Source organism: Tachypleus tridentatus, chromosome 7 (genome assembly GCF_004210375.1).
Source record: "Tachypleus tridentatus isolate NWPU-2018 chromosome 7, ASM421037v1, whole genome shotgun sequence".
NCBI classification, from domain to species: Eukaryota; Metazoa; Arthropoda; class Merostomata; order Xiphosura; family Limulidae; genus Tachypleus; species Tachypleus tridentatus.
In genome coordinates, this window is record NC_134831.1 from 40,421,236 (window position 1) to 40,446,470 (window position 25,235).

Genomic DNA, 25,235 nt, shown 5'->3' on the forward strand with positions numbered 1-25,235 from the left:
TTAACACGCTTGACCATGCCGGGCCAACGAAACATTGCAGCCATATATATTGCACTCTGTATATCCGACAATAAGCATGTTTCAATGTTTATTTAAATATTGTTCTGTAAATAGCAAAGGTATCGTTAGAATTTGGTAGTAACAGATGTTATATTTCTATAAATCATAATCCATTCGGCTTCATGGCAAAACAGACTTCTTGGTAGTCACATGCAGCACAGGATTTTGGTGAAATGCCCGTGTTTTAAATGTTTAAATAAATATTAAACAGAAATAACCATTTAAAATTAGTTAGTATAGACATAAGGCTGACATGTTATGTATTAAAAATGAAATTTATTGTTGTTTGAGTACAACTGTTTAATTAATTGGTTGTACTTGTTTACTTTTATTATCATTAATAAAATTGATATTTTCAAATAATACTTATAGTAAATAATATTTAAGAGTTTAAATTTAATTGATCTTTAAGTAATGCCGCACTCAGAAGAGTCATAAGTTGTTTTCCGACCGAAATAATACTTAAATTACCATTTTAGACTCATTTTACTTAAACCTGTAGTGGACAAGTAAATAATAGTGTGACATCACACACACATTACTGTTAAATGTCACGATTCACTAGCTATAATGTTTTACACACTGAAGCTTATTATTAATTTGGTTTACTCCATCTTAAAGATGTAATACATTATACTCATGATAACTAAGATGTACCATAGAAGTGGTTGCTAGGGCATTGAAATGGTTAATTCTGTTTTCACTTTTTTTTGTAGCTATCTAGTTAGATTATCGATTATTTCTCCAGTTACTAGTATTATATTTAACAATATCTTTTTTTTAGGCTACTCTAAATATCAATTTAACTCTGAATACTGTTTGCCATGTCTATTAACTCAGCGGTAAATTTGCAGTCTTATGATGACAACAATTAGGTTTAAATACCCATAGTGGGCAAAACACAGATATCCACTTGTATAGCTTTGCATTTAACAACAAACAAAGTAATTATTTATTATAATCAGATAAAGCCATTCTAAAACTAATATGGTAGCTGAAAATAAAGAGCCAAAAAACGTAATATTGTTTAGTCTTATATTTTGGTTAAAAGATTCTCTTTAGTTTTATCATAACCTTCACTTCGTGGATGAGAACACTGTTCCAGTTCAGGTTGAAGTGTGGTTTTGGACTCTGCTATGAAGGTTCCCTTGTTTGATATGTATTCCTTTGCTTCAAAAAATTTTATTATTAGAAAATATTTGCCTTATCTTATAAAAACCTGTTAGTAGAATATAAGCACACTTAGGATAACAATTTGCAGTTATGGTTGGTATTTTGACAGGGCAAGTGTATTAACTTGGAAAATAGTTACCCAGTTACTACAAACTTTAATAATAAAATAAGATTAAATCTGATTTCAAAACCAGAATAATTTAGTCAAAGCCAATCCTATTCTGTTTTTAATGTAACAATTTAAAACTAGTGTATGACAAACATTTGATAAAGAAGATACTACAATTGTATTTTATTTGAATATGCTTACAATTCCTTTAAAGAAAAAAAAAAAAAGAACTCTTCACTGATTTTATTTTTCATGCTATTAGGAAATAATTCATCCATTTTTATGTGAAGGAGCAAACGTTGGTGACCTGAGATTTAAATGGGTATGAATTCTAGATGCATAATCAGGTACACCTTCACACAAATGTTGTGTAGGATCATCTTTAGTGGATAGTTTATAGCTCAAATTTAAGTGACAACAAATTATAGTTGATTCTAAGCCATGCCATTAAAGGGCTGGAACTATTTTTAACTGGAGTGGAATAATACACATCATTCTGCTCTTCCTTACTGTGAGGTACTATGGGTTGTTGTAGTATACATCCTTACTATGAGGTACAACATGTTATTTTATACATCCTTGCTGTGAATTACATATTACAATACACAAGCTTATGGTGTGTTATTATACACAAATTCTTACAATAAAGTACATGTTATCATACACAAGCTTACAGGAAGTGCATGTTAACATACATGTGACCTTACAGGAAGTGCTTGTTAACATACACGTGTTTACAGAAAATGCACTATGATACATGTTTACAGGAAGTACATTAACATGCATGTGTTTATAGAAAATACATGTTACCCTAAACATGTTTAGAAGAAGTATATGTTATCATATACATGTTTAAAGAATGTGTTACTGTACACATGTTCACAATGAATTACTTTACTGTATTCATGATTACAATGAGGTCACAATATTCCTTTACAAGAAATTCAGGAAACTGTAAATTTAATAAATTTCTTTAGTGTTCAAATTGATTATTTTTGTGAATGTTAATTCAAATAAACGTTGGTTCCTCTTTGTCATTCAAAATAACAATAATGTCAGAAACACAGATAAGCACCATTTAGAAATGTTGCACATACATAAACATTAACCACTGTTCCCAACAGGCCACCATCCTTCCACATAGCTAGCAGATGGAAGCCACCACTATACTTGAATGTAAATGGGTGTCTTTATTAGACAAAAGACGTTTCTGCTTCATTTTACCACCCTTACTCTTCTGATATTATGCTGACCTAACACTGAAATCTGGTGAAGTCTTACCCTGTGGCTGGAAGAATAAAACATTAAAATTAAACACAAAGTAAACAAGTGCTTCTGTTGTATCAGATCTTCCAAATAAATTTTTTTATAATCACTTACACACAACATTACAAAATTTATAGTATGCTCTGTTATGGCCAGTTTTATCAGTCCTAGTTCACCATTAGTAAATGCTCTCTTAGCTTAAGTTATAAGTTGCACTAAATGTTTCCTTCTTTCATGTGATTATAAATGCATTTCTTTTCTGTACTTCATTTTCTTATTTTTATTCCATATTTTATGACTTGTAATGCAGGAAATTTATTCCCTTTATTTCCTCAATTTTCAAAGTTTGTATAAGAACATTTCTCAAAGTAAACACACACCCAATTATACAAACCTGAAATTTCCTGTGAACTGTAATGTTAGTCAGTGTTGTTGGGTGTGTCTTTGCATAATAGCTATATCACCTTAAAATGATCTCCAATCACTAGACAGTGTAATGTCATCCACAATGTTCACTCATCCAAACCTTTTGTGATGACAAGAAACCCACTTGAAGAAAAAATGTATCTCAAGATGGCTGGTATGGGTACTGCAAACTCTCTCTTTGTTAAGCTGATGAAGACATAAGAGGGTCAAAACATTGTTCTCTATTTTATTTTAATAAAAGTTTTAATTCCCATACCAGTCGTCTTGAGATACATTCAAACCTTTATCTTGTTTCTAGACTTGAATATATTAAAATGTGACAAACAGAAAAATATCAAACAAGGTACTCACCATGATAAATATATGACTAGGTATCATTTCTTGCACTAAGTCATCCACTGCAAGAGCAGTGGGCATTCCTGGATTTAGCACCAACCGTAACCGTGGTAATAACACATAGCCTGACACCAGTGGATACAAGTTGTACATCAGTGTGTATTTGTCATGAGGTGGGATACGAAAATGTAGCTACACAAAATAGGATATTTCTTTTTAATACTATCAAGATATACTACATATCTGATTACTAAGAAACATTAAACAGTCAATTTCAGAACATTTAAAACGTGTAAAAGATGTATTAAATTCACTAAAGTGTTTCAGACATAAACCTGTTAACCTAAATATGTGGAACACTATATGACAAGTATAGCTGTTAAACTAAATATATGAGACACTATATGACAAGTATAGCTGTTAAACTAAATATATGAGACACTATATGACAAGTATAGCTGTTAACCCAAATATATGGGACACTATATGACAAGTATAGCTGTTAACCTAAATATATGGGAACTATATGACAAGTATAGCTGTTAACCCAAATATATGGGACACTATATGACAAGTATAGTTGTTAAACTAAATATATGAGACACTATATGACAAGTATAGCTGTTAAACTAAATATATGAGACACTATATGACAACTATAGCTATTAACCTAAATATATGGGACACTATATGACAAGTATAGCTATTAAACTAAATATATGAGACACTATATGACAAGTATAGCTGTTAAACTAAATATATGGGACACTATATGACAAGTATAGCTATTAACCTAAATATATGGGACACTATATGACAAGTATAGCTGTTAACCCAAATATATGGGACACTATATGACAAGTATAGCTGTTAACCTAAATATATGGGAACTATATGACAAGTATAGCTGTTAACCCAAATATATGGGACACTATATGACAAGTATAGTTGTTAACTAAATATGTTCAACGTTATATGACCAGTATAGCCATTAATCTCAATATGTTGGACACTATGTGACCAGATTAGTTTCCAATTTAACTATGTGGGGTACTAGGTGGCCTGTTGCACCTGCTTGCCTCTAACATAAAAGGTGCAACTATTAACCTGAACAGGAGACAATGTGTAACATATGTACCTGCTACCTTATAACAGCTGCACCTATTAACCCAAATACATAAGATCCAATGTAACACATGCAGCTGTTACCCTATATTATAACAGATGCACTTAATAACCCAATTACATGAGACACTGTTAACACAAGCACCTGTTAACCTATATTATAACAAAGAACATGTTAAACAAATACAAGACACTATGTAACACATGCACCTGTTAACCTATATTATAACAAACATCTGTTAACCAAATACATGATACACTGTATAACACATGCACTTGTTAACCTGTTTTATAACAAGCACTTATTAACCAAATACATGAGACACCAGGTAATACTTGCATATGTTAACCTATATTATAAAGGTTAACAGATGCACCTATTAATACAGACATTGAATTGTTTACCTGACTGTTTTCAACAGAAAAGAAGACAATTATAACAGTTATAAATACAACAGACAGCTTACTTGCTTATTTCCAGCATACATAAAAGCATCACTGCTGTCCACAAAAGCTTCTATATCTTGCACACTGGAAGTTCGGTTGTGGAGATAGTAGTTAATGGTTAACGGGATCCTGACCCACCCATGTGCAGGAGCTTTTAGTTCAAGAAAAAGTGGTGTACTCTCTATGTTCAATGTTGGCAGAACCACTGTGGTAGTTACAGTGCAGGTTGATCCTGTTTCTTTCTCTCTGTTAAGTACATTGACATACACACAGTAATCATTTATTTATAAAGTTTATTGAAGCATAATTCTCCTAACAATTTCATAATGAAACATAAGTAATGTGGAAAAGTAGGCAATGAAACCATGCATTTAAAACAGTACAGAAAACTAAAAATTAACAAAAGCTTGTGAAATTACACCAATTCTATTTTATATTGTTAATAACAGAAAATATCTAATGACTCATTGGTTGTTTTTTTTTTAGAAAAGGAATCAAAATTAAAGGAAAAAATATTTACAGGTTTGACAATTTGGCAGCATTAAATAAAATACAGGGTGAAACAGTCTTGCTGTCGGTTTCATTGCCTGAGAAAAACAAACTAAATAATTAATAATTAGAACCATTTGTTGAAAGAGGTGGAGTTGTTTCCAAACTGTGAAGAAATAGTGCAAATTAATGAAAGAAAATACATTTTTTAAAATTTTATTGTTGTTAATAAACTATACTTAAAAAATTATTCATCCAATTCTGATGGCTTATTTTGGACCATGCTGAGTACAAGAAGCTTTGTCTAATAAACACAGTAATAAGTAATGTTGGGAAAGTACATCATGCCAACTGTGATGTTTAGAGCCTAATGGGAAATCCAACTAATGTATTGTGGTTTGTAAACAGGAATAATTTAATGAAAAACTTAATGTTAGGGAGAATGTCAGAACTTAAAGGAAAAATAATATGTAGATTGATATGTTGTGAAGAGTGTTATAACATAGCAAAACAGTAGAACTGGTCATACTAACTGACGTTCTTGGAAAAGGTGAGAACATGGTAAAACAACAGAATTGGTCATACTGACTGACAAACTGGGAAAAAGTTTAGAAAACATAACACAGTTGAATAGATCGTACCGACCAACATACTTGAAAGAAATTGTCAGAATTTACAAGGAAAGTAGGATAGGTCACACCTACTGACACGCAGGGAAAAAGTATAAGACATAGAGGAACAATAGGACTGATCATACTAACTGAAAGGCTGAAAAAAAGATTATAACCTAGAAGAATGCAGAATAGGTCACAGTTACTGATGTGTTAGGAAGATAATTATGATGAGAAAGATCATGACATGCTAGTTTAACAGTTACCAAGGTCTTACATTTGCAGCATAAATCTTTACACAACAATGAAAACATTAAAAAGAATATTAACAGAATATGAACTGAATAATACTAATATATTATTCCTTTTATATGATGAATATATTATATTTAAATGTGACCTAAAATGTACCTACAAATGAAATTTCCATTATAGTTCAAACTTTATTTTTACCAACTAAAATCTCCAAAAAGTAACAATACAAAAGGTAGACTTTAATAAGAACCACGCAAAAATCAAGTAAGCAACTGAAACTATACCTCCTCCAGACCAGGGTGTAAGTTCCGAGACACACCGGTTTCTGAGTCTCACATGGTGCAACAAGACAAAAGCAGTCAGTGCCTTGTTCTCTTGTCTTCAGACACACTAATAAATACCATTGAAAACATCTTTTAACATAAGATTATGCATATTATATTGCATGTAAATCATAGCAAACCATCACTCAGGAAATATGAGTACGTTATTTTATCATTTTTCTGTAAATAAACAAAAAACTGGCACTCAATATTACGACATATTTTAAAGAAGAGTATAAAATATGTTTTTTCAGCACTTTTAAATTTAGAACCAAAAGGAGAGGCTTTAATGATCTAAAACACATTAAAGTAGCAATAAATATTAGAAAAATATTTCATAAATACCAAATATTGTACTTCACATAAGCTTCAAACTGTAGCCCTTCAAACATACTGATATATAATACTTGTTTGTTGAATTTTATAATATCTAAATTAGAGCTATCTGTCCATAATTTAGAAATGATAGACTAGAAAGAAAGCAACTAGTCAACACCACCCATAGTGAACTCTTGGGCTACACTTGCCAAGCAGACAGTGGATTTTGTCTGTTGCTTTTGTAATATAACCATGGCCTCAAAATACATAATATTAACTTTTATTTGTTGGCATCAAGACATGATCCACTTAACTTTAAATGAACAGTTGAGTATGCTAACCACAAAAATGCAATATAAATATCATATCATTTGAACAGATGAACAAATTACACAACCTAAAAGTAAACAGATCTGCCTCATAATGAAACAAATATTTCTGTTTCCATAATACAGAAATTGTTTGTGATTCTTTTTACTAAACAAATTCTCAACACCATCTCTATATGTGTGTTTAAAAGAATTTTGTGCTAGCTCTTAGGATAACAAAATATCATTTCTCAGTTGTTGAACTCATAGTAATGTTTTAGTGGTTAAATACACTTTTTAATTTGAAGACTTAATACATTTTTGCTCCTTGTTGGCCATAGATAACACCATGTGCTGTTAATACAATTCCAATTTATATGGACTACAGACGTTTTTGTGATTTAACACCTTGTTATCTCATGGAGAAAAAACATAAGTGTTTCTCAGTGACTGCTAACAGTTAGTTTTAGTGATCAAACAAATTAAAATAATTTTTTATAAGGCACATTGTGCTGGTATGTTAAGAGTAACAACTGCAAAAAGTATGATTATTTAATATAACTCACAGCCAACTAGTTTTGGTAAACATGTTACTATCATCAGGGCAAACTTCTACAGTCTGTTAATGGGTTGGAACTAAATATTTATTTTTTTTTAGTTGTTCTTTTTAATAAACAAATTGCTGCTGCTTTGTGATTAAACATTATGTTACATGTTGGAGATTAAGCATAGTGGTGTTTGTGGTAAATAAATAGACTTTGTACTCTTCCTTTGGGCTAAACAAAATACTTTTTCAGTAGTTAAACATTGTTATTTTGGCAACTGAATGAAATGCCATTTCTTCAAGACAGTTTCTAGAACTCTCATTATCATGATGCAAGTTATGTGTCAGCCAACAGACCAACCAACTCCTTTTATTTAACAAAAATAAGAAAAACAATGACTTATTCTAAAGTTGACTTAATATTTATGTAGCCCACACTGAACATAGTTATGTTAGGCTTAAGTTATACACCATGATGTTGTTGGTTCCCTTTCTTAGCTTTATTTGGTTTTTATTTCTATCTCTCTTACATTTTAATTTATTTAACTCTGTTTATTACCTAAGATTCCTTCAGCCATTTCTGAATGTTGGTTCAACAGTGTAAGTAGAAATTTTTCAATAAAGTTTCTAACCAAAGTTTTAAACGAAAGCCTCAAATCAGTATCTCCTACTGACAGAGCATTGAATCTCTTCCAGGATATAAACATCTAAAATTATTTATGGTAATTAGAATAACTGTTTATCTTGTATCTTAGTAAGTAGTTTTTTTTTAACAAGATGTCTTGATGTACTGTTATAAGTTCCTTTATTGGAAATTTCTAAATGTTAAGAAAGCAGCTTTCTAATCTCTCATAAAATCTCAAATATGATTTTTATAAGTCCTATAATTATTGTATACATATAGAGTGGACAACTAAAAGGTTGAACATAAGAGTTTATTAAAACAAATACAGTGTCAATTTTGATTCAATTCAATGAAAGCTTAAGGCAAATTTGAAGATAGAACATTTCTAAAATGCAAATTAAAAAATGTGATAAAACAAACCAACCTTCTTTGAGGTTTGAAACTACATTTTCGTCTGTTGTTTTCACTTCGGGACACTAAATAAAGATATTAAAATAAGTTTTTAAATTAAATTATTCACAGTGATGTCGAGAAAACCCACTTGTAGAGAAAAAATATATATGTAAAAATGGCTAGTTTGAGTTGAGAAATTTAGTGAACCTGATGATGACCGAAAAAGTTGAAACTATGTTCGCTTCTCTACGTAAAAAAAAATTTCTCAACCAAAATGTGCTGTTTTCACACATATAAATTATTCACAGATGTATTAACATTAGGTCATTAAAAGCAAAAATGTTACACACAACAAGTACAGAACATTCTTGTTAGAAGTAACACATAAATAAGTGAAATTCTACAAGAGTAACTCAAGATTTTGTTATTTCATCTGTTTTCCTCCATTTAGTTTCAAGATATCCACTAAATGTTTATACTAATTTCCATTATATACACATACAGATATATATTCTATTTCCAAATAGAAAAACAAAGAGTACCAGTTCCAACATCCCCTTCTCAATACTTAATGTTAGAGATGTGTTTGAAATGACATCTACTTGTAAAAGAAATGGTTCCTCTGCTCTGAGTCTCTGCACAGATTCACACTGTAGGATGATAACAAAAGCTGTTTGAAATCAGTAACACTAGCTGTAAACACAACTTATTAACAACATGACACAGAAATTACAGAAACATCGCCATGAATTTGTTACAAGCAACCGATTCCACTTCTTAGCATGGCATTTATTTATAAATATGAAACCAGGAGTTTTTCATGATATAATGTAGATTGAAAAAGATGCAATTATTGACTTATATTATAAAAGTAACTGTATCTGACCTGTAACAGAACAGGTATCTACCTAAAAACAAAATTAACACGAACCTATAAATTTATTAACCGTTCAACACTAACTTATACTTTACTTTTATCATTAACTGTGGACAAGGGACAGAATGAGATTAGGCTTCCTATAGTGGTGGAATACATACTAAGTGTGTCTATTTAATTTTCTGCAAAAATCTGGGCCATTTGTTATCATCTCATTCAGAATAACATTTCAAATATGGCACACAGAATGTAACAAATATTTTGTTAATGGATTTAGGTTGTTTCAGATTATACAATGTAAAATTTAACATTAAGAGAAATTTGGACAAAGCATTCAGCCTCTCAACAAACGTAACAATTCCATGTCAAACCTGGACTCTTGCTATATTATTCACAGATACCTTTTCATAGTCTTATTTCTCTGTGAGTTGCCCAAACAATCATTTCTATAATTTCACCTACATGTCATTAATGAAATCTGTAGAGTATTTAAAAGGGGGACAACAATGAACTTCAGGTAGTGGGCAAATGTTCCCCACAATAGTACATAATGAGATGAGTGGTGTCAAAAAATAACATCAGTGACAGTGAAAGAGGAAGCCACTAGTCATAGGCATTTGTCCTTGTATCACTACCATAGATCTGCTCTGAATACTATTTAACTGACATGACAGCAGTGAATATTAAAACTGTTAGGATAACAAAGATGATAAACCTGTTAAACACGACAACACATGATCAAACTGTTAGTGATGTGAGGGTAACACGGATGATTAACTCATAATGTCAACTGTGTGGGACTTACTGTGAAATGAGCCGCACAGTGTCAACTGTGTAGGATATACTGTAAAATGAGCCTCACAGTGTCAACTGTGTAGGATATACTGTAAAATGAGCCTCACAGTGTCAACTGTGTAGGATATACTGTAAAGTGAGCCTCACAGTGTCAACTGTGTAGGATATACTGTAAAGTGAGCCTCACAGTGTCAACTGTGTAGGACTTGCTGTGAAATGAGCCTCACAGTGTCAACTGTGTAGGTTTTACTGTAAAATGAGTCTCACAGTGTCAATTATGTAAGTTTTACTGTAAAATGAGCTTCACAGTGTGAACTGTGTAGGAGTTACTGTGAAATGAGCTTCACAGTCTTAATTTTGTTGGAGTTACTGCCTGTTAAAAAGTGGTAACCATTACAAATTATTTAACCAAGTTATACATACCATACCATTTTCAGTGTTTATCAAGCCCTTTATCTTTCTTATCAAGATTACTTTATTCACTCTTTTTTCATTTTATTACTAACTGTCGTGTATAAATACACTTTGACTTAAAACATAAAATACATCAGAAAATAACTTTGTAGGTTTTCCTTCTATTTGCCAAACCAGGTTTTGATTTTGTACACTTGCATTTTGAAGGCAATTAATCATTTTGTGGCTTGGGTTAATGTGCGCACGTTGTGTGACACAGGAAACTAGCAAAATCAGAGTGTGTGAAAACAAATTACACTTTTGTATATTTTTAAAAACTTGTTGTTTGTATTTAGAAACCATTATCAGGTGCACCATGAAACATAAGATTAGATTAGAAATAAGAAGATCCACTTTTACATCCAGAATGGAACAAACAAGTTCAGAAACCAGGACAGGGTACCTCTTTAAAATCATCTAACTGGTTCATTCAGCTGAAAGTGTCAAGATGATGACATAAGTAAACAGTGACTGAAGTAATAAGAAACAGTTAGCATATTTAAGTTAATCTTTTCACACCATCTGAAAGTCAGTATGGTGTTGGTTGTCCCATTTTGTCTGGTTATAACACTAGCAATGTATTCATGATAGGGAAAAAATCTAATGATGAAGATGTAGATGGTGGATAAAACATGAAACATTTTGTTTGCGTAAAAAGCAGCATTATAACCAAACAGTACAGCACCAGCACCTCATGGTTTTTCAGATGGTATAAACAGATTGATTTAGAGACTAAAAACAGTTATGTACATTATGTTTCCTACTTACCTTCATATTCAACAGATTAATAGAAAAAATAAAAGGGTCCATTGTATCTATTTCTAATTTTTCTTCCCTGGTGCAATGACACAGAAGAGTTCTGTTGTCGACTTCAACTTCAATATCATAAGTTACCTAAAAAAAGAAGTTATTATTATCCTTATAGCAAATGATAAGCATAACTGTGTAGGCCATTAATCTTCAAGAGACACAGAACAGACATCAAATTATTTTTGGTAAAAACAGCTTGAGTGTTAGATTTCTCTTGCCTTGGAGATTTTCCATTAAAACTTACAAAAATGTATCAATAAATTAACCAATAAAAACTGAATATTTTAGAATACAGCTAAAGGTTTATTACATATGTAAAATGGGCTCTCACAGTGTCAATTCCATAGGACTTGTTGCCTGTTAAAAACATGGTAACCATTACACATTATTTAACCAAGTTATATATTCTCAGTGCTTTTCAAGCTATTTGTGTTTCTTACCAAGAATTGCTGCTTATGGTTTTCATTCTAAAACTTAAATCAACTTGTGAGAATTAATGAGCTGCAATTCTCTCACATCCAACAAGTGTGTGTTGATGATGCTAAATTCCGACAGTAAAATACTAATAAAACTGCAAATACTGCTGAAGATAAACAATGCTGCCAAGATGACTCATGAAGATGGAAATCTTTTCAAAAAACGTGTGCAAGAACAGGTGTTTAAACCAATAATTTTCACTTGTTTAATTGGGCAAGTATGTTAGAGAAATTAAATTGTTACTATTAAGGCTTCACTTGTATTCCAGATATTTGAACAACTGTTAATGTCAAGTTCTGTAATGTATACAACAAAAATTTAATGATAGGTTGGAAAAGCATAAGAAAGAATGTTTATCGATGGAGGAACATACTTCATACTTCCTGGTTCTTGTTTCATTGACTTGTGTACTCTACTGCTAAGAGTGGTTGTCAAAAGTTATAAAAAATATCAGAAAGAAAATTAATTATGTAAGATTAGACCTTATTCTGGTCTTGAAGAAATAAATTAGCATAATGTGCTTCTTTATTCAGGTAACAATTGGTGTATTGTATACAATAATGATGTTATGAATTTAGCACAAAGATACAATACCCAACAATCAGTACTTTTGAAAGTTAGATCTTTCGTCTTGATGAGTAAAAGAAGAAAGGTCCACCTTTCAAAATTACTTAAGTTATAGGGCATCATAGCTCTGTGTATTAAATAAAGTTCAATCAAGAATACATAATAAAAAGGATAAATAGCCAGGTAATAGAACCTGTGGAATAGGCTTAGCTAACCTTAATTTAGAAATGCTCAGCAAAACCCCCAAAAAAAACAAACAAAAAAACTTAATAGATAATTACAATTCTCCTAATGGAGCAAACCACAAACATCTGAAATTATATTTTCACACATCTCTTATTTGTAATCGATAACAGACAAACCAATAAAAATATAGAAACATCCAACTGCAGTAACCTTTTATCACAAATATTAGGGCTTTTACCTTTTAATATTTTCAATCTCACAATTTATGCTTCATAAGGGACAGAAAAACAAAACGTTTCTTTATTAATACTGCCATTTATCTTGACTATAACCTGCACAACAAATATTTCATATTCTCTCAAAAGACCAACATTAGATAACATAAGAGTGAGAAAGGACAAGTTTTACCTTAACTAAGATAATCCTGCTTCCCAAATTATTCACATTCATGAACACCTCCTCACTGACCTGTGTAAAAAAAAAGTTGGAAAATAAGATTGCAGCAAGTTGACATAAGTGAACTCAACATTTTTTAAAGCTCTAATGTAATTAAGATTAAATTGAACAGTAAAATATCCTACTCCAAATACAAAAATAACTAAGAATTGGGGGGGGGGGTTAGCTCTTAAAGAGTGCAACATTTGTACAAAAAAAAACCAAGAAACCAAACATAGCCATAAATACTTGATAATAATAAACGTTTTTCTGTTTGTTTTTTTATTACCAAGTTGTGCTTTTATTTTTGATACTGACTGGATGGCTAAAACCTACTAGTTTTTATCCAAGGGAGTTCATGTCTCAAATTGGAATTTTTACAGATAGGAAAATATCATTACATACATGTCCAATCACACAGAAGGAACAGAGGAGAGCTTTATACCATGAATAATGTCTATTTTTTACTTCAATGTTAGAAGTAGAAAGAAAGAAAACCCTTATATAATGTGTACTGTTACCTTTTCTCCAGGAAGCAGCTGATCAGCCACCACATCATCCAGACAAGGAAGAGAGGAAACTTTCTCCTCACCTCGAGTGAAATGTGCTGTTAGAAAAAAAAATCACTTTAAATTCCTTCTCATTATTTTTCTCTCTTTATCAAAAGTTAATTTCAACTTTTCCATGCATATATATATCAAGTTAAAAACCTTGTGAAAATTAACTATAATTTAAAAGAATAGTTTACAACTTACTATGCTGACGTACAATATTGTCTGCTTCCTCATCCAGGTCCACAAGAAGACGAACATTACTCACAGAATTTACCTCTTTATTCTCTATTCTTACATGGATACAGTAAAGCTCATGCATTAACACTGGGGGTTGATGTTCAACATTGAGTGACAACTGTGGTTGACGTGGAATAATTCTGGAAGAAAAATATTTGTGTCTTAAATAATATTAATTAAGATATTCGATTGCTGTGTGTGACTATGCCACACTAAAATCTTAATACTGTTTTATTTCCAAGACAGTTCACAGTAAAATATTTTCACTTCCACTCAGTGATGGGATATGTATTACAAATAAATTTACATAAAAATTATTCAGATATGGTGCAGACAGACTTAAAAATACATGTGAGTAATATTTACTAAATTATCACCTTGGTTTAGGTTTTTAATTACTTAGTAATCAAGATAGCCAACTCTGGGTGATGAATGCTAACACATGCACATACTGGATCATCTTTATAGTAAGAGGCACGTATGAAATCTGGTTTTCGTGCAACAGTTATTGATGAATTGTGCAGCCATGTAATGTAGTAGTTTTTATTTCATTATAATTTACAAAGGTGTAAAAACAATCTGAGATTAAAGAATGTTCAGTGATCATCATACTCAATGTCTGTGTTTCCTAATTAGCTGGATTTCAAGGTTACGAAGGCAAACTCAGAAATGGTCAACATAAAATCGTCTGGTTGAAAAAGACTGACAAAGTGTACCACTTTTCATGAATAAACCTATTTTAGTTATGATTCATAAACTTCTACCCACCCTATAACCCACGTAACTGAAGACATAAACTCAGATGACAAGTTATTATGTAACTGCAAACACAAGCTTAACCTGGAAGTTATAAGTTGTACATATTAGTTCTCAAATGTTACAAAAACTAAAGTGGATTATTTACTTTGTGGTTGGTTGCATTTCAAGCTGTGTAAAACTCGATTCATCTCCCAGTCCTATCGTATTTGAAGACATCTGGGACCACGGCAGAGAAGATGCTACACTGTCTCCAGCTGCAGGCCAGCGAAGAATAGCACAACATGTTGTGTCCTTTCCTAGCTGAATGGCCACAGCTGATACCTACAAGTTTGGACCAAATACAGAAAGAAAGATATGTTTATTCAATAAAAATGAAATTATATCATCAAGATGAAACCATGTTGATCTTGCTTTGTACAAACAGAGCAATGTAACTATACAACAGTCATATGAAAGACTATCATTTAAAAACAGCAAGTACAGGAAAAGGATAACAAGTGGGATTTATATGAAATTGAAAACACTTTTACAATACTTTCATTTAACTAATAAAGATAATGGAATTTAACAAAATTTCTCAAAATTATTATTGATTATATTACCCCCGTATGGACCAGTCAGCAGTTTTTATGTGTCGAGAGTACTTCAACATATCATTATTTAAAATGTAAGTAAAATAATAACTTTAACTATATTTCAATTTTCTTTCACTAGAATTTTTCCATAGTTTATATTTTGCTATATTGTAGCAATTATTTGCAAAGTAAAATAAAAAAGTAAGTTCAAAGTTATAATTTTTTCTATACTGAAGAAGTATTTTAAATACTTAGCTATTCTTTTCCAGTGTGAACCTCTATGTGCAAAAACTTTTTTTGTGTATGATGCCAGCCTTGGCACTCCCCCCCATCTGGAATTGACTGATTCCAGCACATCTTTCATTCATATATTCATGTGACAACCCTTCATCAATAAGACTGCAATATACTCTCTTGATGATGGATACAAAAAGCAACAAAACAGGTGAACTGGAATTTTGATAGCTCACTTCCACGTTACATAGAGGAGGATTTCTTGTCATCTATACCGCAAGAACACCACTGTCCTAATTCTCAGCTGAATGTTTTTAAAATAACATATATACTAGTATGGATTTCATTATCACATTCAAGAGGATGCCTCCACACTTCACCATCCACGTGCTTTGGAACTAGAAAACTGTAATGACTTAAATTCTACTAGAAGTAAAGAGGGAGAGGGGAGAAAACACGGTGGAGAGTGCAAAGGAATGATAACACCTAAATGGGTTAGTACAGTTTGGGGTGGGCATGATAATGAAGTAATTGTGAGGATAAACCTACAAGTGATATGGTGGAACACCTTATCTCAGCAGTGTGTGTTTAGTGGCCATGTACTTATAATTGTTAAGTCATCATGGTCTTACAGTGAGGGTTTTACTGACTGAACAGGATCCATAGAGAGAGAGAGAGAGAAAAAAAGGGGATAACATTCCCCTGAAAAATAAGAGGTATATGTACAGTAAAACCTGTCTAAGCTGGAAACTGAAAGGGGAGGGAACCTGTACAAGCTGGAAATATAATAATTTTGCAGCATTTTCTTAAGATTTCTCTTATCAAAGGCTCTCTATATGATGGAACCTGCATAATGCAGATGGAAAACTATCTTTCACCTACCTCATCTATCAACAAGTAGGATTAGAACATGAGTATGGCAGAAAAAATGTTTTTGATTAAATATTAATTTCTTTAAATATTAATAAATTCTTTAATTAATAATTTGTTTAAATATTAATAAATTCTCAGATATTTTGTCACAGTAAGTATTGGTTAAATATATTCTTTTCTCTGCTGTCATTATTTTTGCAGTTAAATTATATTCACAATTTGTAAAAACATATTTGTCTTTTAAGTGCAAAATTCTACTCTTTAAATAATTCTCACAAAACAATAAATTCCTATCTTCCCTTATTTTAAAATTTAGGGAAAATTTACTTAATATCCTCATTTTAAAAAAAAAGCTACCATACACCCTCAATTTTTAAAAAGTTGTTTATTATGATGACTATAATAAAATACAAACTCTGATTGAGAAGATTGATGCAGATGATTCTGTGAAAGCGGAAAGTTTTATGAACGTTGACAAGAATGTTTTAAAAGAAACTGATGAGATTGATTTAAAATCTATAATAGAATCAAAAGATGGTAACAGTGTAAGAGATTCAAAAGATCAACAAAATGGAAAAGATAGTGAGGAAATAGAAATTCCTACTTCATTGCAAGTGTTAAGTTATAATTACGCTATGAAATTGTATGCAAAAATGAAGGGGAGAAAAGAACTTCATAAAAAGGCCGTAGAATTGCGTTCTCTTTTAATCTCACGAGAAAGACTATTAAAAAATGAAACAGTTGAAATTGGACACTTTCTTCAAATAAATTTGATTAAGAGTTTGTGTACTTATGTATATTTTGAATGTCTATTTTTGTTCTTATTCTAATAAATATAGCATAAACAGTACAATAACTTTATTCATAAATGTTTTACTTCCCTTGAGTCAAGCAAGTATAACGTTCCGCTCAAAAATTATATATAATTAAGGAAATGCATGTTCACTATGTCTAAAATGGAAAGCCTGCTTAAGTTGGTAATTTTACTCAGTCCAGTGCAATTCTACCTTAGACAGGTTTTACTGTGTATACATATATACTAAAAGTTAACTCACATAGTCACAATTTTATTAAAGTGTGAAAGATGGCAACAGGTGCATTATGGCACCTTGACAAGGAAGAAACAACTACTTAAAGTAAAAAATGGGAGATTAACATATGAGGTGTAGTCTCAGTGCTCAACAGACGAAGTACCTCTAGTGAACGACAGGTTTGACATGAAGGGAAAAAGAGAAGATGCATGATCAGAGTGAAGGAACCAGGAAGAAGGAAACATTTAAAAGGTTTGGTTTTGGTTTGTTTTGAGTTTCATTCAAAGCTACACGAAGGCTATCTGCACTAGCCATCCCTAATTTAGCAGTGTAAGACTAGAGGGAAGACAACTGATCATCACCACCCACTACCAACTCTTGGGCTACTCTTTTACCAATGAATAGTGGTACTGTCTGTAAATTATAATGCCCCTACAGCTGAATCAGCAAGCATGTTTGGTGTGATGTGGATTTGAACCCATGACTCTCAGATAACGAGTTGAGTGCCTTAACCACCTGGTCATGGCGGGCCTTTTAATAAAAGGCCAAATGAACCACAATCCAAACTTAATGGGTCACGGAAGAAGAAAAAAAAAATCACAGACAGAGCAGTAGAGTAAGGGAAGGAAATCATGGTAAATGAATTAAATGAAAAACATCTTGAAAACAATGAAACAACTTAAAGCATGTACTGACCTGACAAAGTCATCTATAACAGAGAAAGAAGAAAGTAGATGGTAGAAAGAAATGAGCCACAAAAATGTAGCTTAATAAAACAATCCATAAAAAAGAAAACAATGAAGCCAAAAGCACAGAGAAACCCAGATTTGTGCCAACCAGAGAGTCAATCAGAAAGATCAGAACCAGAATGACAAAGATGAGCAAACATTTTATGGAAAAAAGAAAAAGGTTGGCATTCAAGTGTGGGAATCAATACAAAATTCAAAAACTTCATGTGGAGAAGTACCCCATCGGAGGTGGAGTTATTAAAAATTTAGAGAATCAAAAGATTACTCCTTGGGAGAAAATATGATAGGACTGCAAAGTCAACCAGCAAAGAGGATAAATGTACCTGGAATATGACCCTCCAGGATATGCACATTAAGTGTGTGGGTTCAAAAAAGGGAGATCCACTGTCTGTCACAAAAGGAAGAAGATCGAACATCCCTTTGGTGAGTGAAAGAAGCTGCTACTGTCAAGCACTCAAAAATAAATATGATTTGTCAAAGCTGAATCAAAGCACAATGGGCTGGGAGAAGTACCAGGGTGTGAAGGGAGTAAGACCAGTTGCCTGGAAACCATATGCAGGCAGCAACCTATTGATCAAACCACTGGAGATGATCATCAGGGAAGAGAAATAATCCAGAAGAGGGGGAGCAAGTGAGAACTCCAATGTTGTAGGGGATGTGATTGTCTATCATTGTATGTAGACAAAGAGGAAAGGAACAAAATTCAGAAAAAAATAAAATGAATGGTTTTGATGGAGAAGTGTTTAAAAATATTCACCCCAAAGAGATGAGAATGTGAAGTATAGAAGAGAAAAAAACATTCCAACTGGAAAATCCAGTTATACAAGCTTCCTGTGGAAGTAGTACACAAGTATGTTAAGACTACCCTCATTTTAGAGGTAACCAAAGCTAGACATCCAATGGATGATGTAGGTAAAATTCCACAAAATTTGGAAGTTATATAAAATGTAGACCTCCCCATAAAAGATATGGTACTAAAACAAACCTATAGAACAAGGCACAAAACTGTAACCCAAGATGGCATCCCAAAAAAATGGAAAATAAAAATGTGTGGTGTGGACATTTCCAGACATGCAGATATAACAAACTCAAATGTGATCAAAGACTATACATGAAAATGGATGAGACTCAAGAACCAGTTGAGGTGGGATTAATCGATCCAGAATTCCAAACAGCATTCAGCATACATGAAGATGGAAAATTGCCAGACATGTAGAAGAATAAAGATGAATATTTCAGAATGAAACAAAAGAAATCAACAATAACATTGAACATAGCAATGCAGATTCCCCTAATTACACTAAACGTATGGAAAACAACAGACTGGTCGAGAAAAAGATCTGACCAAAAGTCCTTAAAGCAGTTGATGGTAAACAAACAGCAATGTCCAACTCATGTATGTTCAAAAAGGAAAGAAACCATGGGTGAAGGGAAAGAGCTGATGATGACAAACTCCTAACATGGAGGGTAGGAGGAAGAGATATCCTATGAAAATCCCTCAGTACAGGTGGAACACCTAAGAAAGGAAGTGTATGAGAATAGATACTAGGTAGGAGAGAAAATGGATAGGATTCACAAAACTCCAAAGGACATAAAACCAAGAAGAAGAAAATCTGCCTGATGGTAAGCTGAGGCTTTCAAATACCCACTCTCAAAATGAGTCAAAAGGTCACCATAAAACAATGTCAGGAAAAGGGGAATATGCTGTGAAATGTGTCTTAACCAAACAAACTAAAAAAACTTAGAGATGGCTGACACATTCTGTAGTAGAAGCCTAGAAGACAAAATTTAGATTGTCTGAAATGGGTTCAGTCGTTATGGGAGCAATACTGTGGTGGGATTAAAAAATTTTAACAACTGGTTCTATCTCGCTTTACACATCCCTATTTTTTGCAATGAAAGATAATAACAAAAATATCTTACTGCAATAATGTTTCAGTATGCTTTAAATATTTCCAAATTGCCACTTGATTATCATGAAAATTGTTATTCCTTCCACATTTGACCCTGTTGTCATCAGTTGTGTGGTTTTTTCTTAGCCACGTTTCAACTGAAGAAGTGGGATCCAATGAATCCAATGGTAGGTTAATCAAATTAATTGTCATCAGGTCTGCCACATTTTCAACTGTTATACAACTTCTTTTATCTGAATATACAATATTCATTACTGATAACCCTCTTTCTGTCTCTGTGGAACTAAGAGCAACAGTATTGATGATATTTTTAGCCTTTTGTACAGTTCTTGAAATCTTATGATTATGGCAGTTTCATAGGACATTTTTTACATAGTCATGGAAATCATTAATGTTGATTTCATGATGAAAGAGCTGACTGAATTTATCCAATTTTTCTTCAGCAGCTTTGTAAAGAATAACAACTTTATCAATATTCCAAGAATCTAGCTCAAGTATGTTTAACAGTTAATTAATTTTATTGTCATCTTCTTGTGCATTATTTTTTTATTTTAAGTGATCACAATCCATCAATCTGGTTATCTTATTTTTTATTACTGCTTCCAGTAGTTTTTGACAAGGAAGGAACACATATCTTTGGTTTTCAACAAACTCAATATTCCTAAAGTGTCAGAAGCAATGGTTTAATCAATTTTCTTTTCAAAGGCTCCCCTCCTTTCTTTGAGCATTTCAAATGCCTTAATGGCTCTTTTTATTAGTTTTTCAGCTCTTGCTAAATTTAAATTTCTGGCTTGAATGGCATTAGAAAGTTAAGAAATTTCTTGTAGTATATCTATCATTATTGCTAAATCCTCCAGGAGGAATTTGTTGCAAAGACAACTAGTCATCCCTAAATATTTTGTCTTAGTAGAAAAATATTGTATAATGCTGGATAAGCATGCTGTACAGCAAATGTTGATCTTAGGCTGCAAGCAGCCCATCTCGGTCCCCAAACTCTACCAATCTTCAGAATTTCTAGTCCAATTTCTTCCAAAATGATGAAAAGTTCCATTTGGTTTTTGTTTGATTGGTGAAAGATCGTGTAGATTTCATATATGAACACTTTGAAGTGATTTACTTGTTTTATATCAGTGATAGAAGCATCTAAAACCAGTTGCAAGTGGTGATTTAAACAATGCCAAATTATAACGTCAGGAAAATCATTTTTAAGCAGCCAAGCATTACACTTGCATCATCTGAGCAGAATGCGACCAAATTATTTTTCAAATATCCACTATTAAACCATGCAAACTTTTTATAGAGATGTGTGTATAGTTTCAGCATCCTGTCTTTTCAACTCAACCAAATCAAGAAAAATTATTGGTGAAAGATCACAATCTTTAACCTTTACAAAAATTATGATCACTGGTTTACTAGATATGGGTGAAGCTTCATCAATGATGACATAGTTTTAAATTTTCTTCAACTGTTTTAGTATATATTTCATTTTTAATTTCCTTTGCAATGTGATCAACTATTTTAACAGCAGTTTTCCAAAAATGGAGTCCAACTCCCTTGTCCAATCCATTTTTTATTTCTAGCTCAATCTCATCTTCAACCTGAGAAAATGGTCTGCTTTGCTTTGCTACACTATAGATTGAATTAAAAACTTTATATGCAGAGATGATATATTTTTGGTTTATTTTATCTAGGCATTTGTTAATTGCATCATCTGCATTGCACATATATTGTGTGCCTTCAATGAAAAATGTTCATTCATTTATTTTTTTTTTCTGAGATATGCTTGCTGGATGGTTTTATTCCTTCCTGATGCTTTAATACCATAGCTTCTCCATTCCACTGATACATGAATTCCCTTCATGTTCATGGAATCAAATTTGGTGCAGAGATCACAATCAAGTTTCTTGCTGTGAACAACCACACCATCATATTTTTTCTTAACTCTTTGGACTGCTTCATACTCCAGTTGCTGGATCTTCATCATCTCTAGTTTGCACAGTATTAGAAGCAGAAGTTTCATCGCTTCTTGAAGTTGCTGGTGTTAGACGTTCAATTGGATTTTGCTTTGAAGTTTCAGTTTTGTTATAAACTCCAGTATATCATGTTGCCACTTCATTTTGGGGGCTGAAGCCTAAAATGCCAAAATTCCCTTATTCAAGGATAAATGTATTCATATAACTTCTTATTAAACTTTCATCACAAGGGCTAAAAATACAGAATTATTTTCTAATTATTTTATAAAAATAGTTTTTATATGAAAATTTATAAATCATCTTTTAATTTATTTTTGCAGCATGTAAACAAAGAAAATTAATTTAACATTTAACTGTGTTTGCAAATATTGTTTTTAGGTGACTCTGTTCCACTTACACAAGGAATTTTATATGATAAGTACATATCAACAAGTATAAATACAGTGAAATATAGTTTTACCAAACCATACAATTATAACACAAATGTAGTACTATGGTGTCATGGTTCATGTTTATATCTATTATAGGAATAGTTATTTTTACATGAGTACTAGCCTACTAAGTCTAGTATCCAAATTTCATATCCTGTCAGTATAAAAATACAAGCAAAGAAACATTCAGTGTCCTGAATGGAAACACGAAATGCATTTAATTCCTATGTCATCACATACCAGGTTAAACATTTTTAGTAATATCCATATTAAAAGAACTTTTTCGTGTCTAAATAAATTAAATGTTTAACCACACAATTTGGCTTTAAAAAGTCGAGGGGCAGCAATATTAATCAACCAGTACTGAAGAGATTGACAATGAAAATGTCAATCCAGGCTAAATCTCCAATCCATAAACTTTTAATTTTGCTCTGGAATAGTAAAACATACAAACTAATGCAAAGCCTCACAATTTAATGTTAATAGTGTAAAAGTCTACACAGACTACATCATTTTTCAAACTCACCTTCTTTTCTCTGTCTGCTCCAAGTGTGATAGATGACTAATATCAAATGTTCATACAGGAAAATGTATGCTTACATTATTCAACAACAATGCTCTTCTTCTTTTGTCTAAGATGGCTGATCTGTCACTTGTAGAGGCCCATGCAAATGTGACCTCAAAAGTTACTGTACTAATTTACAATTGTGTTATTGCGTGTGACTTTACGTAGAAAGAATCCCCATAGTGACAGTAGATAAATTGTATATCCAGCATCAGAGGGCTAAGAACTGGTTTGGTGAACTACTGAAATTTTAAGAACAGATTCTAATGAACTGGTGTGAACCAGCTGAATTCCACCACTGACCCCAACCCTCAGGAGCCAACACAAATGTTATCAAGGATAAGAAGTATAAACTACAAATCAAACCATAAGAAATATGATAGTGAATATGTAATACATGTGATGAAGAACAACAAAATAGTTAAATGATCTAACAATTAATCTGAAAGTATAATTATGGGTGAATTGAAAATAACAAACTTGTTAGGCCTAACTGAACAGTACAGAACAAAGGGTATTATTAAGCTCTAAAATAAAAATCTTAATGAAACAATAAATATAATAATGATAATGAAATAATTAGGAATTTATAAAATGAAATGTGTATTAACAGTGACCTATGTACAAGATGTAATGTATGGAAGAAGAACAATATAGTTAAATGAATGATTGATATACCAGTAAGAATAATTACAGGTAATCCTAAAATAACAAAATACCCTAGTATTAATGGTATAGAAAAAGGGATACAATTAAATTTAAGTTCTAATCTGAATTGGTCAATAAGTATTGATCAATCTACTAAAACTTGTGTTACAGAACTCAAATAACTACAGATAATAATATCCAAAATAAAATTATTCAACACCATAACAGTTTAATTTGTCTTCCTAAAGTCAGCAGACAGTGTGTCAAAATGTTTAGACCTCCAAATTCAAGGCAAGGCCAATGAAGAGCAGCTCATTAAACAATCAATCTCCTGATGAAGTAAAGCTGTAAATCTTCCCATGGAGTAATGCGACCTGAAGCCTGTGTAAATGAGCTAATAGAATGTATGTATATATTACCTCTGAAATGGTAATATAGCATTTATAATTCAAATTAATAACAAAGCACAATTACGTTTGCAGAAATAAAAAGTTTTTGCAATGAAGTAATAAGTTTCATACCTTGGTGAAAATATAAGATACTTCCACTTTGGAATAACTCAACAGATTACAGATATCTCTGTTGTATAATAAATAGTAAACTTATTGGGAGAAACAAACTCAACATTATAACACGAGTACTGCCAAAGGAAAAGATGCACTTTGAAAAATTGAACAGACAAAGTCACGTGTCAACAGATTACGTTACATTCTTGCGGATGGAGGGTTGTCACATGATGATTTGCGCACAAGATGCATTGGAATTTAGTCAATCCCAGATGCGTAAGAGCAGATATACAAACATTATTTACACATAGAGGGTAGCACTATATGTACCATTTCAGAACTTACATTTCTGTCTCTAAACAATATACTTATTTATATGTAGGTATATATTTGCTAAGAAACTGTCATTGACAAAGAATTATAGTTTTTTAAAGGTTTTGTTTCTAAAGTGATTTTCTTCCTCTTTATATAATTTTATTAGTGGAGCATCTAGTTCATAAAACCACTTTGAAAGCAGCTATAGACAAAGTTTGAATATCATTAAATAAAACACATTATTTACACCAATAAAAAGTTAATAAAGAGCTGTGATAAGTAATTTGTGTTTTTTGTTGGATAAAGGGAGAATGATAAAATGTGAATCCTATAGAGAATAGAATAGAATGGAAAGTTTAGAAAAATGTAAAAACAAACCACAGATCTAAGATTTTTTTTAGTTTATTTAGACATTATTTTCATCACAAATTATGTTTGTTTGAAAGGTGTGGAAATTGTCTACT

General features: G+C 31.8%; 1 protein-coding gene across 3 annotated transcripts in view; it reads right to left on the reverse strand.

The window, feature by feature from the left end:
- Window positions 1-1,496: 1,496 nt before the first annotated feature.
- Window positions 1,497-25,235, reverse strand: part of gry (trafficking protein particle complex subunit 11 gry) — a 55,559-nt gene continuing 31,820 nt past the window's right edge. For 2 of the 3 annotated variants that reach the window (XM_076511252.1, XM_076511253.1), the window contains exons 21-31: window positions 15,104-15,279; window positions 14,164-14,339; window positions 13,930-14,015; window positions 13,382-13,441; window positions 11,702-11,827; window positions 9,351-9,458; window positions 8,840-8,891; window positions 6,582-6,687; window positions 4,963-5,188; window positions 3,386-3,562; window positions 1,497-2,630 (exon numbers count right to left, since the gene is read on the reverse strand). In XM_076511252.1, coding sequence (XP_076367367.1) covers window positions 2,586-2,630; window positions 3,386-3,562; window positions 4,963-5,188; window positions 6,582-6,687; window positions 8,840-8,891; window positions 9,351-9,458; window positions 11,702-11,827; window positions 13,382-13,441; window positions 13,930-14,015; window positions 14,164-14,339; window positions 15,104-15,279 — 1,338 coding nt within the window. In that variant the 3' untranslated portion in view covers window positions 1,497-2,585. The remainder of the gene's footprint in view (window positions 2,631-3,385; window positions 3,563-4,962; window positions 5,189-6,581; window positions 6,688-8,839; window positions 8,892-9,350; window positions 9,459-11,701; window positions 11,828-13,381; window positions 13,442-13,929; window positions 14,016-14,163; window positions 14,340-15,103; window positions 15,280-25,235) is intronic. The other variant, XM_076511254.1, reaches the window with a different exon arrangement.